This window comes from Capra hircus, chromosome 13, assembly GCF_001704415.2.
Source record: "Capra hircus breed San Clemente chromosome 13, ASM170441v1, whole genome shotgun sequence".
Lineage (NCBI taxonomy): Eukaryota > Metazoa > Chordata > Mammalia > Artiodactyla > Bovidae > Capra > Capra hircus.
Window position 1 is genome coordinate 16,178,704 of NC_030820.1, and position 16,174 is coordinate 16,194,877.

General features: G+C 40.2%; 1 protein-coding gene across 3 annotated transcripts in view; it reads left to right on the forward strand.

Annotated features, from left to right (window-relative positions):
* Positions 1 to 16,174, forward strand: part of CDC123 (cell division cycle 123) — a 44,981-nt gene that overhangs the window by 20,244 nt on the left and 8,563 nt on the right. For all 3 annotated transcript variants that reach the window (XM_005687855.3, XM_013968438.2, XM_018057008.1), the window contains 4 exons: positions 6,448 to 6,496; positions 6,865 to 6,940; positions 8,328 to 8,450; positions 9,368 to 9,396. In XM_005687855.3, coding sequence (XP_005687912.1) covers positions 6,448 to 6,496; positions 6,865 to 6,940; positions 8,328 to 8,450; positions 9,368 to 9,396 — 277 coding nt within the window. The remainder of the gene's footprint in view (positions 1 to 6,447; positions 6,497 to 6,864; positions 6,941 to 8,327; positions 8,451 to 9,367; positions 9,397 to 16,174) is intronic.

Genomic DNA, 16,174 nt, shown 5'->3' on the forward strand with positions numbered 1-16,174 from the left:
ATTGCATCAGAAATACCCTGTACCTGTTAATTCACTGGATATGGATTTTTACACACGTTTGCTATTAGTTACAATGAATATATATATAAGGACATCATTTCCTTTCCACAGGATATAAACCATTTTTAATGCTCTGTAGCCGATGGTGTTTAAAACCATCTTTGCAGTCCAGTGACCTGCTGGCTTCCCTTAGCACAACTCTCCTTTTATCTTAGGTGAATTTAGCTATGATTCCAGTGAAGGGTAGAAATACTAGTCAGTCGTTTTGCATTTATGCTTTTTGACTTTTGCATGGGGAATAGGTTAAATCAGCAGGTGCATTTGAGGCCCTGTGTTTGGAGTGTTTGTCCGCAGAATACCATCCTTCTCCCTGTATAAATAGTGTGGGTTGGCAGGACAGATACCGAGTGCTGAACTTTCAGACAGGCGGTACTTCCAGAAATCTTTGTCAGTCGTCACTCATGTAACGATTCGTAAGTCTTATCAGTCTAGAAAAATCCCTATTGATTGGGTCACTATAGATGAACTTTGATCATAGAGGTCTTTCCAGACCCCTTAAAAATTAAAGAGTATGATCTTTAAGTAGGACAGGATCTTATCAGTGATTTAGTTTGACCCTTCCATCATTTAGAAAGTTGAGGCCCAAAACTGTTCAGTAATTTGTCCCTATAATTAATAGAACCAAAACCAGGATGTAATTTCAGTAATGTCATTCTAAATGTTCTCTGTGTTTTCATTTGATGAAGTTATAAATTCCTTCTTTTCTAAAATACTTCAAAGTAAAATATTATAGAGTGTAAGAAGGAATATTATAGTATATAATTATATGTGTAGAATTATATAACATTATGAAAATTATGTAACATTACACTCTTTGGGAGCTTGCTTCAACAAAAGAAACAAGGATACCATAGTTACATTTACAGGTTAACAGAAAGCCAACCAGGAAGAGTTCTCACACAGGGTTTTTAACAAATACATTATTTACCAGGGAGTCTGGAGATGGACTGTTTCTAAGGGCTGTTGGCAGCTCATCAGGGCCAGCAGGGACCAGGCTCTTTCAGTCTTTCCCTCTGTCATCTTTGGCTTACTGGCTTGATGTTTGGGTTCATCACCCAACATCACAGAATGGTTACAAGGTAGCTGCTGTTCTGCACATATGGTATGAAGATGACAATATCTTAATCAAAAATAGGAGGGGTGGTTCTGTTGCCTCTCATTCTTCTCTGTGAGCAAGTAAAGCAGTCTGGAACCTTCCCTGAGACTTCCTGACAGCTCACGGTCACATACTCAACCTCATCCAGTCGTTGGCAGAGGGAACAGAGATGCTGTGACTGGTTTAGAACAGAGGCTCTCCAGCTTCAGCTTGGATCAGAGTCATCTGGAGAATTTGGTAAAACACAGCTTGCTGGTCCCTACCTCCCAAGTTTCCAATTCACTAGTCTGGGCTTGGGGCCCTAGAATGTAATTTCTGACACGTTCCCAGGTGACGCTGGTGCTGCGGGTGCGGGCCTGCAGCCCAAGGACTTTGTGCTTAGCTGTACATGTGCACCCCAGGGTGCCAGAGGACCACATGTCTTCAGCTGAACACCGCAGTTCCATTAGCAAGGATGAAGGTTGGGAACAGCTAGAGGGTAGACGACTAGGGCTGTCTGTCACCATTGTAATTTGACATGGAATAGTAAGTACACGCTTATTTTTCCTGTTAGTCAAATGGTTATTGTGTACAAGAAGCTTTGAAAAGTGGAAGCTGAAATGTAACACAGCATCATTTCTCTGCATTGTACTTGCTGAGTGAATTATTTGCCCAGGTAAACATTCTTTGTGATAAGGCTTGTGGAGTCAGAAAGCTGCTTTCACTAATTATTTTATTGATGGGGGTGTCACTTCAGTAGACCAAGGCAGGAAAGAAAAATCTGGTATTCAGTTGGAATATAGAAGAAAGGGCTGAGTGAGTGAAAAAATTAATCCATTAATTGTTTCTCTGAGAAGGTCATGCATGACTAAGGAAGGTAGAGTTACTAGAGGTCAGGAAAGTTCACTTCTCTTAGTAATTTAAGCTCAGTTTTAATCAGCATAATTTTTATACATTTTGTTCTTAAGATTATTGGAACTGGTTATTAACCCTAAAATTCAGCAGCAAATAGTTTCAGGAGTAAAACTTTCTGCCTAAGTTAGACTTAACAGAACCTATACCTTATAATTTTTTAGGCCCATTTATTTAGGTGACAGCATATTAAAAAGCAGAGACATTACTTTGTCAACAAAGGTCCGTCTAGTCAAGGCTATGGTTTTTCCAGTAGTCATGTGTGGATGTGAGAGTTGGACTGTGAAGAAGGCTGAGCGCTGAAGAATTGATGCTTTGAACTGTGGTGTTGGAGAAGACTCTTGAGAGTCCCTTGGACTGCAAGGAGATCCAACCAGTCCATCCTAAAGGAGATCAGTCCTGGGTGTTCATGGGAAGGACTGATGTTGAAGCTGAAACTCCAATACTTTGGCCACCTCATGCGAAAAGTTGACTCATTGGAAAAGACTGATGCTGGGAGGGATTGAGGGCAGGAGGAGAAGGGGAGACGACAGAGGGTGAGATGGTTGGATGGCATCACCGACTCAATGAATATGAATTTGGATAAACTCTGGGAGTTGGTGATGGATAGGGAGGCCTGGCGTGCTGCGGTTTATGGGGTCGCAAAGAGTCGGACACGACTGACTGAATGACTGAAGTGAACTGATTTAGGTGACAGTTTTTCCACTTTATATCACTTTAATTTTATTGTATTTTTTTAATTTAAGTGTAGCTGATTTACAATGTGTTAGATTGTTACAATTTTAGATAGCATATTTTATCTCTTTTTGAAGAAGAATTTATGATAATTCGAATGAACACACCCAGTCTCCCTTAATTCAGTAACATTTTTTGTCTTTGCTTTTCCACCACCAGTGAGACCTAAAGAAATGGAATCTCTGTACCTAAACTCTTATTTTGGATCCTGACGAACAGTAAAATCTTTAGCACTACCACTTTGGTGCTTAATTTTCCGTGGGTGCTGTGTTTTTCTCTTTTATTTCTGTCCTTGGCATAATTTTTTTTTTTCTGATATTGAAGGGTTGTTTTCTGTGACGTATAACGTTGTAATCTTCCAGTGTTTTAGGGAAGCTTATGAATGAGGATTGTGCCCTAGTAAAATAACTAGGCGGTCTTCCACTTTAAAATATTCGTGATTTTGTGTACTGCCACCCATAAAAGTTTAATGATGATGTCTTCTCTTACAAAAATAATCAAATTTTGATCTCAGCCAGTGGATTTAGGCAATACCTGAGTTGCCTAGAGTCAGTTCGCATAGTTACTGTTCTCCCAGTTGACTGAGTCTATGGTTTCTCTTTCCTTCCTTCCTGCCACATTGACTGGCCCGCTCTAGAGAACTCACAGCATTTGACTAGTGTAACTGCAGAGCATTAGAGACAAAAGGAGTTCTTAAAAACAACCAGAGAGCAAAGGCAAATTTTGCAGAGAAACAGCAGTAGAACTGTCAGCAGATTTCTCGAGAGGAATCTTGTTTCATCAGTTCTTTCCCGGAGGCCTGAGTCCTGGCAGGTGGAGGTGAAAGTAGAACACGTGCCTGCGTGGTTTCTCCTTTCTATGGGACACTCGTCAGTCTGGACCCGGACTGATTTCGGGTCTAACTTGAGGAATTCTGTAACAGTTGCCCAGATTCCAAAGTGATCACAAATGATTGCATGTTTTTTCATAATTCAGACAAATTTTCCAAGTGTTATTTAAATGTATTGGTTAACACAATTGGAAGTGTTAGGTATATGACATATTTCTTGCTTTTGCTCACAAATTTATATCATGTTATATAATTTTACATTATATACTGAGTTGGGATTTGAGAATTTATACTAGTTCTTACCATGACTTTTAAATTATGTTCATAGGACAAAAGCTAGAGTAGATTGAACAATTCAATATTTTTTCTCTGTAACTTGCTTTCCTTGATCAGTGCCTTGCTGTTAATTTTGGAATCCTGCCTTGTTTTTTTTTTTTTTTTTTTTGCAAATGTGAAACTTATATTTGGAAATGAGAGAATCAGGGTTTTTTTCCCTGTATTATAGATGCGAGTGTTTGGATCGTCTGTGTTCTTGGTTTAGTTGATTAGGGAATAATACAGATATTGTTATATTTGGTATGACTGAAGACATTTTATTGTTTTTGTTAGGATACTCATGCTAGGATTGTTTCTTCCGTATTTCTGTTTGTATTGTTTCTTCTAGGAGTCTCCGTGTAGTAAGCAGCCTTGCTTGATTTAAGGATTTGTTTCTTTCCTTTTTTCATTGGGACCTGTAATTTTTAGACTGATAATTTGTGTAAGGATTGTAAACATTCAGGTGTTGCTAATACTCCACCTTAATGCATTTTTACTTTTTAAACCTACTTCTTCCAGAATATAAAAGGAATTTAGATATTCATATGCAATATTTTTTGCAGTTTTTCATGTGAGCTCCTGAAAATGTTATTGTTGACCTTCACATTCGGTCTTAAATTAGATGGCTGCACACTTACCTCTCCTTTCAGAAATTGTACTTGGCCATCTGGTTAATCATCTTAACAAGAAAAAGCCTTGTACAGTAATCTCATGCAAACATATGTTCTCATGTCTACCTTCTGAAACTAGTCAAGGTTTTTAAATAATGTTAAATGTTAAACCAATCACCACTTAAGAAATAATGTTACAGGATTGTAGGATGCAAACCTGTATTGAAATGTTAACTTATTTTAAAGTAACAAATGAGGATTAACCAAAGGTTGAAATTAATATTTGTAGGAAAATAGAAGCATTAAAAATTTTAGATAATGAAGACTTGTGTTTTGGAAGTGTTTGTTTTGATTTTCTTATAGAATTTTAAAAACAGGTATATTATAGAAACTTAATTTGTATGTGTGTGTGTTAGTAACTCAGTTGTGTCCAACTCTTTGCAACCCTGTGAACTGCGGCCTACCAGGCTCCTCTCTGTCCATGGAATCCAGGCAAGAATACTGGAGTGGGTTGCCATTCCGTTCTCCAGGGGATCTTTCCAACCCAGGGGTCGAACCAGGGTTTCCCACATTGCAGGCAGATTGTTTACCTTCTGAGCCACCTTAGATAACCTCAATCCTACCTGTTCTTTATAAAGTAATGTATTAAGTACTAGTCTCTGTTATTAGATTTATAAAAACCGTCAACATGGTTAAAATCACATTTCAGAAATTAAAATGGTAGGATTTCCCTGGTGGTACAGTGGCTAAGAGTCTGCACCCCCAATGCAGGGGGCCCAGGTTTGATCCCTGATCAGAAAACTAGATCCCACATGCCATAGCTAAGAGGTCGTATGCCACAACTAAAGATTCTGCTTGCTTCAAGTGAAAGATCCCACGTGCTGCAATTCTAAGACCTGGTACAGCCAAATAAATAAATAATAAAAAATTTTAGAACAATTAAAATGGTAGTAAGGGCTTTCCAGTTGGCTCAGTGGTAAAGAGTCCACCTGCCAATGCAGGAGATGCGGGTTCGATCCCTGGCTTGGGAAGATGCCCTGGAGAAGGAAATGACAACTCAGCTGCAGTATTCTTGCCGGGGAAATCCCGTGGCTAGAGGAACCTGGCCAGCTACAGTTCATGAGGTAACAAAGAGTCAGACATGACTTAGCAACTAAATTGCTAAACATCCCTCCCCCAGGCTCTCTGCACCACTGCCACTGTGATATTCCTAAAGCCTGAGTTTTGAAATTCTTGGTCTACTTGTTAGGTTCTCCTCACCAGACTAACCTCCTAAAGGACAAGGGACTCACCTCATTTTAATGTTTCCAGTACCTTACCAGCCCCTGGCATAGGTGGGCATTTAGTAAAGAATATAAAAAATTGTCCATGAAACTGAGGATTGTTAGAGGAAGAAGCAATATGTTTAATGGAGGAATGTTTTTCACATGGGATGTGGGAAAAGGATTAGATGAGTGTTGTGTGGCTTTAGGTGGCAGAGTTAATATCAGCAGAGAACTAGGTTCTGGTTCTAGTTAATGTGGCAAAGAACACAATGAGAAGTAAGCCACAGTGCCTTCACACTCTCATTTGGAGTCAGGAGTTAAGACAGTTTGCATTGGTCACTCCTGGCTTGGTCACTCACTGTGCTCTTTTCTGGGTTTTAGCTTTTTCCTTTTTTTTTTCCTAACAGAAAAGCAGAGATTATAGTAGCTCATGTAGTGGTTTTGAGGACAATTGAAATAACAATTCAGGGTGCTTAGGCTAACGCCTGACATTGAATGGTGCTTTATGAATGTTCATTGAATTTGAATTAATCTCCTAATTCATGTTTTTCATAAAACCTTACTCTCCCTTTAAATATATATGATATGTTTGCATAAAGTGACACCATAAAATAAAGATTTAATTGCCTTTCTTTCCCCTCAAAGATTTATTCATTGTACTGATGATTCTCCAGATCCATGTATGGAATATGAGGTAAGAATCTTTTCTTTAAAATCTTGATAAAACTGATATGAATTATAGAGTAACTTATGGCCCAGCAGTAATAAGATTTGACTTCATCATCTTTTGAGTTGTATGTTATGTCAGAACTCCCAAAATGATAAATAAATGATAAAGATGCATTTTGTCATGAAGAGTTTTAACAGTTCTGTTAGGCTAATGATAGATCATAGCTCTGTTCTCTACATTTCATGTCAAGAATGTTTTATGCCTTCTTTAAATTAAAAATACCACACACTTGGTAATGGCAGTTGTTAAGACACAGTCTCCACATAAAATTGTTTATCAGACTAGTAAATATCCTCGTTTTATATTGCTGTGTTACATTTTTTTCTTTGCAGCTTGTTCTTCGGAAATGGTGTGAATTAATTCCTGGGGCCGAGTTCCGATGTTTTGTCAAGGAAAATAAGCTTATTGGTGAGGTTTTCTTCCTTTCTTTTAAACCTTTAATTGTTAAAAGACAAGCATTTGATGGAAATAGATTGCTTAGTAATTAAGTCAAGGGTAGCAATCAGTTTTTATCTCAGATGCTGCCTCTAGCCAATGGGCACTGACTCTGGAATGCTGTGTTGACAAGGGTCCTAGGGCCAGATTCTGTTTCCGCAGAAGACAGTCTCGATGAATCATGTCTGTCTGGATTCCAGCAGTGAAAGCAGTGGCCTGTGTTGATCCCACTTAGGATACGTGTACCTGCTTTCTCTCTGGGGCTGTCCTAAGTGCTACTCACAGTACATGCCTGATTTTAATTGTCATAAAAAGCCCAGTTTTTGAACCTTTACTTATATTACTGAAGCAGTGTTTATTATCCTAGCAAGAGAAAACATGTGAACAGAGAAGGGCATTACTGTAAAAGCCACCCATTTTCTTTGCTCTCAGGCTATCATTTTGTCTGCTGTGATCTATTCAAGTTAAATATTGAAGCTAATTTGCCCTTATTTTGTCTAAGCACATTTTCCATGAGGTAAAATTGACCTTCAACCGAGAAGAGTGTGATTTGAACAGAATCAGATCCACACTGTTTATTTATTGAATAAGATGTCAACGTTTAACTTGCCTGCTGTACCCTGGGCCTGTTTGGGTTTAATGTATCGTTATGTATCCCTGAAGGAAACACCAAAATCCTAAGTGCACCTGAGGAAGAGGTACTCAGCTGGAGGTGACTCATGAGAGTAGAGAGCTTTCTCCTAGGCCTAGGGCAGATTGAAGGAGCTCTTGGAGTGCTCCCTTCAGTGTGTTTTGAATAATGTCAGCAAGTCACTCTGAAGAAAGGAATGTTTACTTTTCCGTGGTTTGAAACATGGAGCTTGTGAAGGAAGGATAGCATGCATGAACAAGGAAATTGCTGCTTCTAGATGCTTCTGTGAAATGCAGTGTGAAAATGGAAGACCTGTGGTGAGGGCTATTTCACATGTTCCCGAAGAAAGCGAAAAGAAGGCCAGTTTTTAGAGAGACCATAGGAAAAATCAAAGAAGCAGCAGTTAGACTATGTGGGTAGGCTTAAATTTTCTTCTTTCATTTTTTACATGGTAAACATTTTTATAACTTTGAATTCTTCCCATTGTACTAAATAACTGCCGTTTCTGAAGTAAGCATGGCACTATGGCACTTTAGGGCTCACCTGGCGTTATGAACCTTTACAACTGATAAGCTTTATATAAAATGCTGACTATTGGGTGATTCCATTCATCTGATTGGTCTTCTGATCTACTTTAATGGTTTCCTAAAAAAGAGGTTTAAAATCACATTTTGGTGTTTTTGAAAAGAATATTGTGTAATAACAGAATATAAAATATTTTCTCATCAGGTATTTCTCAGAGGGACTACACACAATATTATGATCATATTTCTAAACAAAAAGAAGAGATTTGCAGATGCATACAAGATTTTTTCAAGAAACACATACAGTATAAATTCTTAGATGAAGATTGTGAGTATGTTTTTATTGACCTAGTGAAATGAAATGCATGTTACTGGACCTCATTTCATGGTGGTGTATATTTTAAAACTGGGTTCGAAGCACTGTGTTTTTAAGCATTTTACTATATTATGATAGTACTGATGGGTTTGCATGTTAATTTTACCTTATTTAACCAGAATCCTCTTTTAAGACTGAGATAATTTCTCTGTCCTGTCATTTGAGATATTTTCTACACATTTCAAAGGGTCTGTCTACAGAGAACCAAACTCGTCTGTTATTAGGACTAAATTAGCTAGTTGACTGATCTACCTTTCTAGAATTTTTTTTTATTTGAGTGATCAGATAGCACCAGTTGCAAAGTAATCACTTGTGTTTTAAAGAACTGAAAGTATATTGGGTATGAGACAGAGTGTTCATGCGTTGTCAGACTATATCTGCCGTGGTTACCATTTTTCTACTCGCCAAGCCTAGTACCTGTGGCAGATTTGACTTCAAAAAGGATGACTTGTGCCCTGAGCACGCTGAGGTTGTGTGCTTTCCTAGTGCAGGTTTTACCCATTTTATTCTCCATCAGATGGTACATGGTCTTCTTTCACTGTGACAGACCACCTGCCTCTAATGGTGAATTGGTTGAGAAGATGTTGGTGTTTGGTTTGAATTTTTATTTATTTATGTTTTTGAATTTTTAAATATAAGGGATTATGGCTGAGGACAGAGAAAAGGAAAGCAAAATTACATTAAGTAAAACATTGCAGGATGCCTTTTTATGTTAGAAGTTTTGAGATGTAGAAGCGTGAAGTCCTCAAAGCCAAATATATTCTGCTGTTTGAGTAACTTATGATAAAATGCATTTTAATTATCAAAAGGAGGCTTTGATCATGCACATAGTAGTTCATTACTAACTCTGAGTTTTTTATCCTTTGCAGTTGTATTCGATATATACAGAGACAGTAGGGTAAGTAAACTTGATATTTGATATACTCTAAATACATAGGCATTCTGTATGTGAAGGGCTCACTGCTCAAAAGTTTTCCCAAGGCAACTAAGGTGATTGAAATTCACAGTGGTCAAGACTATCCCCTTAAAATATCCTTAACACTAGGAGATGTGATATCTCCCATCATTACATGTCACAAGTTCAGGAGCTAATTAAAAGACACTTACTCCTTGGAAGAAAAGTTATGACCAACCTAGACAGCATATTCAAAAGCAGAGACATTACTTTGCCGACTAAGGTCTGTCTAGTCAAGGCTATGGTTTTTCCAGTAGTCACGTATGGATGTGAGAGTTAGACTGTGAAGAAGGCTGAGCGCCGAAGAATTGATGCTTTTAAACTGTGGTGTTGGAGAAGACCCTTGAGAGTCCCTTGGACTGCAAGGAGATCCAACCAGTCCATCCTAAAGGAGATCAATCCTGGGTGTTCTTTGGAAGGAATGATGCTAAAGCTGAAACTCCAGTACTTTGGCCACCTCATGCGAAGAGTTGACTCATTGGCAAAGACTCTGATGCTGGGAGGGATTGGGGGCAGGAGGAGAATGGGATGACAGAGGATGAGATGGCTGGATGGCATCACTAACTCAATGGATATGAGTCTGAGTGAACTCTGAGAGTTGGTGATGGACAGGGAAGCCTGGCGTGCTGCCATCCATGGGGTCGCAAAGAGTTGGACACGACTGAGCGACTGAACTGAACTGAAGGCCACCCTGTGTCCCCCTCCTTTCCTCTTTTGTCGGGAGTCTGGGCCTGCTTAAAACAGTTCAGTTTTCACATTTCAATGTGGCCAGGAACTTGTCATTGGCTATTTAGATAATTATTTTTGGCTACCTGAAAGGCCCTTAGCATGATTTGAGTCTGGTGGCTCAGACAGTAAAGAATCTGCCTGCATTGCAGGAGACCTTGGTTCAATCCCTGGGTTGGGAAGATCCCCTGGAGAAGGGAATGGCAACCCACTCTGGTATTCTTGCCTGGAGAATCCCATGGACAGAGGAGCTTGATGGGCTGTAGTCCATGGGTCGCAAGGAGTCACACACAGCTGAGCGACTAACACTTTCACTTTCTTTCATGAAGATGAAGAATTGAGTAGTTTGTATTTATTTTGTAATCTTAAAGTGATGGAAACTTCTGTAATGAATAGCAATAACCAGACCTGCTGAATCCTGCAGCAGAGATTTCACTATCAAGACATGCAATCATTTCAGAGAGATTTGTGCCATGAGGTGTCCTGTGATAGTGCTTTAACAACTTAGCTCTTAAGAGGACAGCAGGTGTGTTTTCTAAATATGTGACCCATATATTTCCTCAGCGTCGCTCAAATTCTTTTCCTTCCCTCTCCACACTTATATCACCTCATCGTAGTGATGCTTGTGATACCTTTCAATCATTTCTTAGACAAAAGGATGTGGCCCATATGTTCATGACCCAAGGTAACTGTTACCCATTCACTCACCTCTTTCAAGCCAAAGGTATCACTTACTCTGTTTTCACCTGTCTGTTTTGAAGGTTGATGGCATCTGTTAAGAATTAGAAAGAGGAGCTATTAAAAAAGGGAAAGAAAGAGGACCTGTAAATTGACATGTGGTACAGAAGAGGGATGCTACTTGGCAGAGTTGGAAGCAAACCTTAGAGAAAGGATGGGGAGCTGGCAGGGTGGAGTGGACAGGAACCTGAGCTGCTGGGCGCCCAGGGCTCAGGGCCAGTCTCAGCTTCTAACAGCCAGATGCCAGCCACGTCCAGTCACTCACAGACCACGGTTTATCCAACGTCTGCCAGGTGTTAGATGCTGTGCTTCTAACAAGCAGCTTCCATCCGGGTGATCTCAAGACCATCAAGGAGCTTACCTTTGAGACTAAGGCGTTCCAGGATTGGCCTGGATCAAATCAGTGAGGGAGGAAACTGAGCCCGTTGTCCTGAATGTGCAGCTCAGAAGAGCTTGACTCTTACTTAATTCGTTCTGGATCTCAGGGCGTCTCAGCACTTCCCCAGCACATGTCCAGGTCTGCTGTGGTTCAGTAGGGCCAGCAGGTCAGTGCAGACGTGTGCCTTGGTGAGACAGTTATATGAGTGTCTTAAGTGAAGTGGGACATGGATGTAGGTAATTACGGCTGTGATCTGACAGCACCAAAAGCAGTTGGGTGCTTTTAAAGTGGGAACCAGGCCAGTGTAAACATCTTGACGGTCTCTGAGAAGAGATGCCGGCTGTGATGTGAAATTCATTTGCTTTCAGTCAATGGCACTTGAGTCACCGTCTCAGACACTGTCTGGAATGCAGGATTTATGGCTATTCTTGGGAGAAAACTAACTCTTTTTATGGTGATCTCTGATCTGAAGTACAAGTGGAGTGTGTCTGGGGTTGGCTCCCCTGCATGTCTGTCAGAACAGTTGCTGGGCAGGTGGACTCGGTGCCAAGAGAGTCTAACCGCTCTATGCATCAGTGCCGTGGCTCCTGCCCCCATGCGGGAGGTCTGGGATGAGGCCTTGGAATGTGTATTTTAAGCAGCTCCACAAGTGCTGATAATGCATAACTAGAATTTAGAGTAACTACTTTAGATATTTGAAAAACGATTTGGGTCCCCTTATGTATTCCTTTCCGTTATGGTTATTTTCTTGTTATTTTGTTGCTTTGGGGATAAATATGATGTAGAGTGTTTGACATTGTTCAGAATGAATCTGCAGTCTAGTCACTTTTTTGCTTCTGTTTTATGTATGATTGAGAAAGAAAGTACAATATCTAACGTGCAAAGTATTCTGTAGACGTTCGTTAGATTAAGCTTGTTAATGCTATTGCTTTGAAAATATACATGGAAGGTCTGATTCTAACCCTTCCACCTCTGCAATCTAGGTTAATTTCTTATGTATCCTTCCAGTATTTCTTGATGCAACAACAAGCAGCATACTTCTTCTTCCCCATCTTTCTTTACACAGGAGTTCAGTTGAGTTTAGTCGCTTGGTGGTGTCCAACTCTCCATGACCCCATGGACTATAGCATGCCAGGTTTCTCTGTCCATCATCAGCACCCAGAGCCTGCTCAAACTCATGTCCATTGAGTCAGTGATGCCATCCAACCATCTCATCCTCTGTTGTCCCCTTCTCCTCCTGCCTTCAGTCTTTCCCAACATCAGGGTCTTTTCCAGTGAGTCATTTCTTGCATCAGGTGGCCAAAGTATTGGAGCTTCAGTTTCAGCATCAGTCCCTCCAGTGAATATTCACGACTGATTTCCTTTAGGATGGACTGGTTGGACCTCCTTGCAGTCCAAGGGACTCTCAAGAGACTTCTCCACAGTTCAAAAGCATCAATTCTTTAGCACTCAGCTTTCTTTATAGTCCAACTCTCACATCCATGCATGACTGCTAGAAACCACAGCTTTGACTAGATGGACCTTTGTTGGCAAAGTAATATCTGCTTTTTAATATGTGGTCATAGCTTTTCTTCCAAGGAGCAAGTGTCTTTTAATTTCATGGCTGCAGTCACCATCTGCAGTGATTCTGGAGCCCAAAAAAATAAAGTCTGACACTGTTTCCATTGTTTCCCCATCTATTTGCCATGAACTGATGGGACTGGATGCCATGATCTTCATTTTTTGAATGTTGAGTTTTAAGCCAGCTTTTTCACTTTCATCAAGAGGCTCTTTAGGTCTTCTTTGCTTTCTGCCATAAGGGTGGTGTCATCTGCATACCTGAGGTTTTTGATATTTCTCCCAACAATCTTGATTCCAGCTTGTGCTTCATCCAGCCCAGCATTTCTCGTGATGTACTCTACATAGAAGTTATACAGGGAGACAATATACAGCCTTGACGTACTCCTTTTCCTATTTGGAACCAGTCTGTTGTTCCATTTCCAGTTCTAACTGTTGCTTCTTGACCTGCATACAGATTTCTCAGGAGGCAGGTAACGTGGTCTGTCTGGTAGTGCCATCTCTTGAAGAATTTTCCACAGTTTGTTGTGATCTACGCAGTCAAAGGCTTTGGCATAGTCAATAAAGCAGAAGTAGATGTTTTTCTGGAATTCTCTTGCTTTTTCAATGATCCAACGAATGTTGGCAATTTGATCTCTGGTTCTTCTGCCTTTTCTCTTTTTTTAGATATAAATTTATTTATTTTAATTGGAGGCTAATTACTTTACAATATTGTATTGGTTTTGCCATACATCAATATGAATCCGCCACGGGTATACACGTGTTCCCCATCCTGAACCCCCACCCTGCCCGCCCCACCTCCCTCCCCGTACCATCCCTCAGGGTCATCCCAGTGCACCAGCCCCAAGCATCCTGTATCATGCATCAAACCTGGACTGGTGATTTGTTTCATATATGATATTGTACATGTTTCAATGCCATTCTCCCAAATTATCCCACCTTCTCCCTCTCCCACAGAGTCCAAAAGACTGTTCTATACATCTGTGTCTCTTTTGCTGTCTAGCATACAGGGTTATCATTACCATCTTTCTAAATTCCATATATATGCGTTAGTATACTGTATTGGTGAGAATGCAAACTAGTACAGCCACTATGGAGAACAGTGTGGAGATTTCTTAAAAAACTGGAAATAGAACTGCCTTATGACCCAGCAATCCCACTACTGGGCATACATACTGAGGAAACCAAAATTGAAAGAGACACGTGTACCCCAATGTTCATTGCAGCACTGTTTATAATAGCCAGGACATGGAAGCAACCTAGATGTCCATCAGCAGATGAATGGATAAGAAAGCTGTGGTACATATACACAATGGAGTATTACTCAGCCATTAAAAAGAATACATTTGAATCAGTTCTAATGAAGTGGATGAAACTGGAGCCGATTATACAGAGTGAAGTAAGTCAGAAAGAAAAACACCAATACAGTATCCTCTGCCTTTTCTAAATCCAGCTTGAACATCTGGAAGTTCATGGTTCACATACCGTTGAAGCCTAACTTGGAGAATTTTGAGCATTACTTTACTAGTGTGTGAGATGAGTGCAATTGTGTGGTAGTTTGAGCATTCTTTGGCATTGCCTTTCTTTGGGATTGGAATGAAAACTGACCTTTGCCAGTTCTGTGGCCACTGCTGAGTTTTCCAAATTTGCTGGCATATTGAGTGCAGCACTTTCGCAATATCATCTTTCAGGATTTGAAATAGCTCAACTGGAATTCCATCACCTCCACTAGCTTTGTTTACTAACACACAGGTTAGCATATGATAAAGCACTTACACCTTGCTTTTTACACCTTTTAAAAGCAGTGTGTCTTAGAGAACTTTCTGGTTTCTTAAGGGACACAGTATTTGATTATGTGGATGTACTGTATGGTTTGATGAGTCGTTTCCCAGTGGATGAATGCTTTAGCTTGTTTCTAGTCTTTTACGCACTGTGCTGCGGTGAACGTGTACTGGTGTACACGTGTGTATACGTGTCCTGGTCTGGACAGAACTCGTTCAGAGAGCAGACTCTGTTACTGACCTTTATGCCCCCATGAGTAGCACGGTGTTTGGTGTGTAGAGTTTTATTTAGGTGGATGGTGGGGGAGTCAGGGTAGGTCAGTTGGTAGATACTAGGAAGGTCGGTGTGACCACTTCTACCTGATAAGTTGCCTAAAAACAGAGTTTCTCAGGATGTCTTGTTCCTGAAGTGTGACATAAAAAACATGTTATGGGTGTAAAAACCTCATCCTGATGGTTTTATGCCTGATTCCAGCTGGTCTGTTTTTCTTTAAACTAGAGGATGGCTTCCAAACTACAGAACACATTCTGCCAGCTGTCAGTCCTAACAGCGGTGATTTTCTTTTTTTTACAGTGTGGCATACTTCTAGTTTATAGAGCTCAATATTCTGATGCTAACAGATGCAATAGTTTTTTTCCTTTTTTCTTTTGATAATGAGATGATTTTACTGGTTATAAAAATTCAAGTTGAAAGGGTTCAAAGTTTAGAAAATACTCATTTTGTTAAAATAACATACAGCTTATTACAGACATCTGAGTAATCAGCAAAAAAAGCAAAGCTGCTGTCATACCAAGGAATGGGTTGACGGCGGACATGATTTCACACAGTCAGAGAAGCGAGGAGGAGCAGGCACCAAATTGAAGTGAGAATATAACTCAAGTGGCAAGAAGGAATTGCAGGTAGGATTGCTGCTAGGGATTGTGTGAACCAGGAAACGTGGCCAAATGGTGCATGGTGGCAACTTCCCATAGTGGTTCTTTGCCACGTCGAGCTTTCTAGTTTGCAGCCAGTCCTAATAAAATGCTTTGTCTTTATTAAACTTTTCCTTGAAGACAGATGAGAAGCAATGCTAGATATTAGTAATGCTGGCTCAGCAGTCTAGCTCCTTAGGCATTTGTCATTTTACACACCCATGTCTGCCCAAGACACGATTGGCTACATATTTACAGAAAAAAACTATCAACAAAAGGGTGCAATTATGTTGAGTGTCTCAGTGAGAAAAGTCAAGAGAAGCAAAAATAAAAGTTGCAAGGAAACATTTATCTAGTAAATGTCACATACACCCCCATGGTCAAATGTGTTGGTGTTAATTTCCTGGCAGGATTTCACAGGCTCCCCAGCTCCTTTATGTCAGCACTTTGCCACTTGCAAATTCGATCTGGCTGGGCCAGAGGTGTTCCTTCCCTGAGGCTGGAATCTGTCACACTGGCCATCACTGCTCTCAGAAGAGGAGAAGATGGTAGTTTCTTAGAAAGGTTGATTTGTTTTTATTTTGCATTTGCCTTTCATGTGCCGTCAAGCTCTGTCATGCAGAGAAAA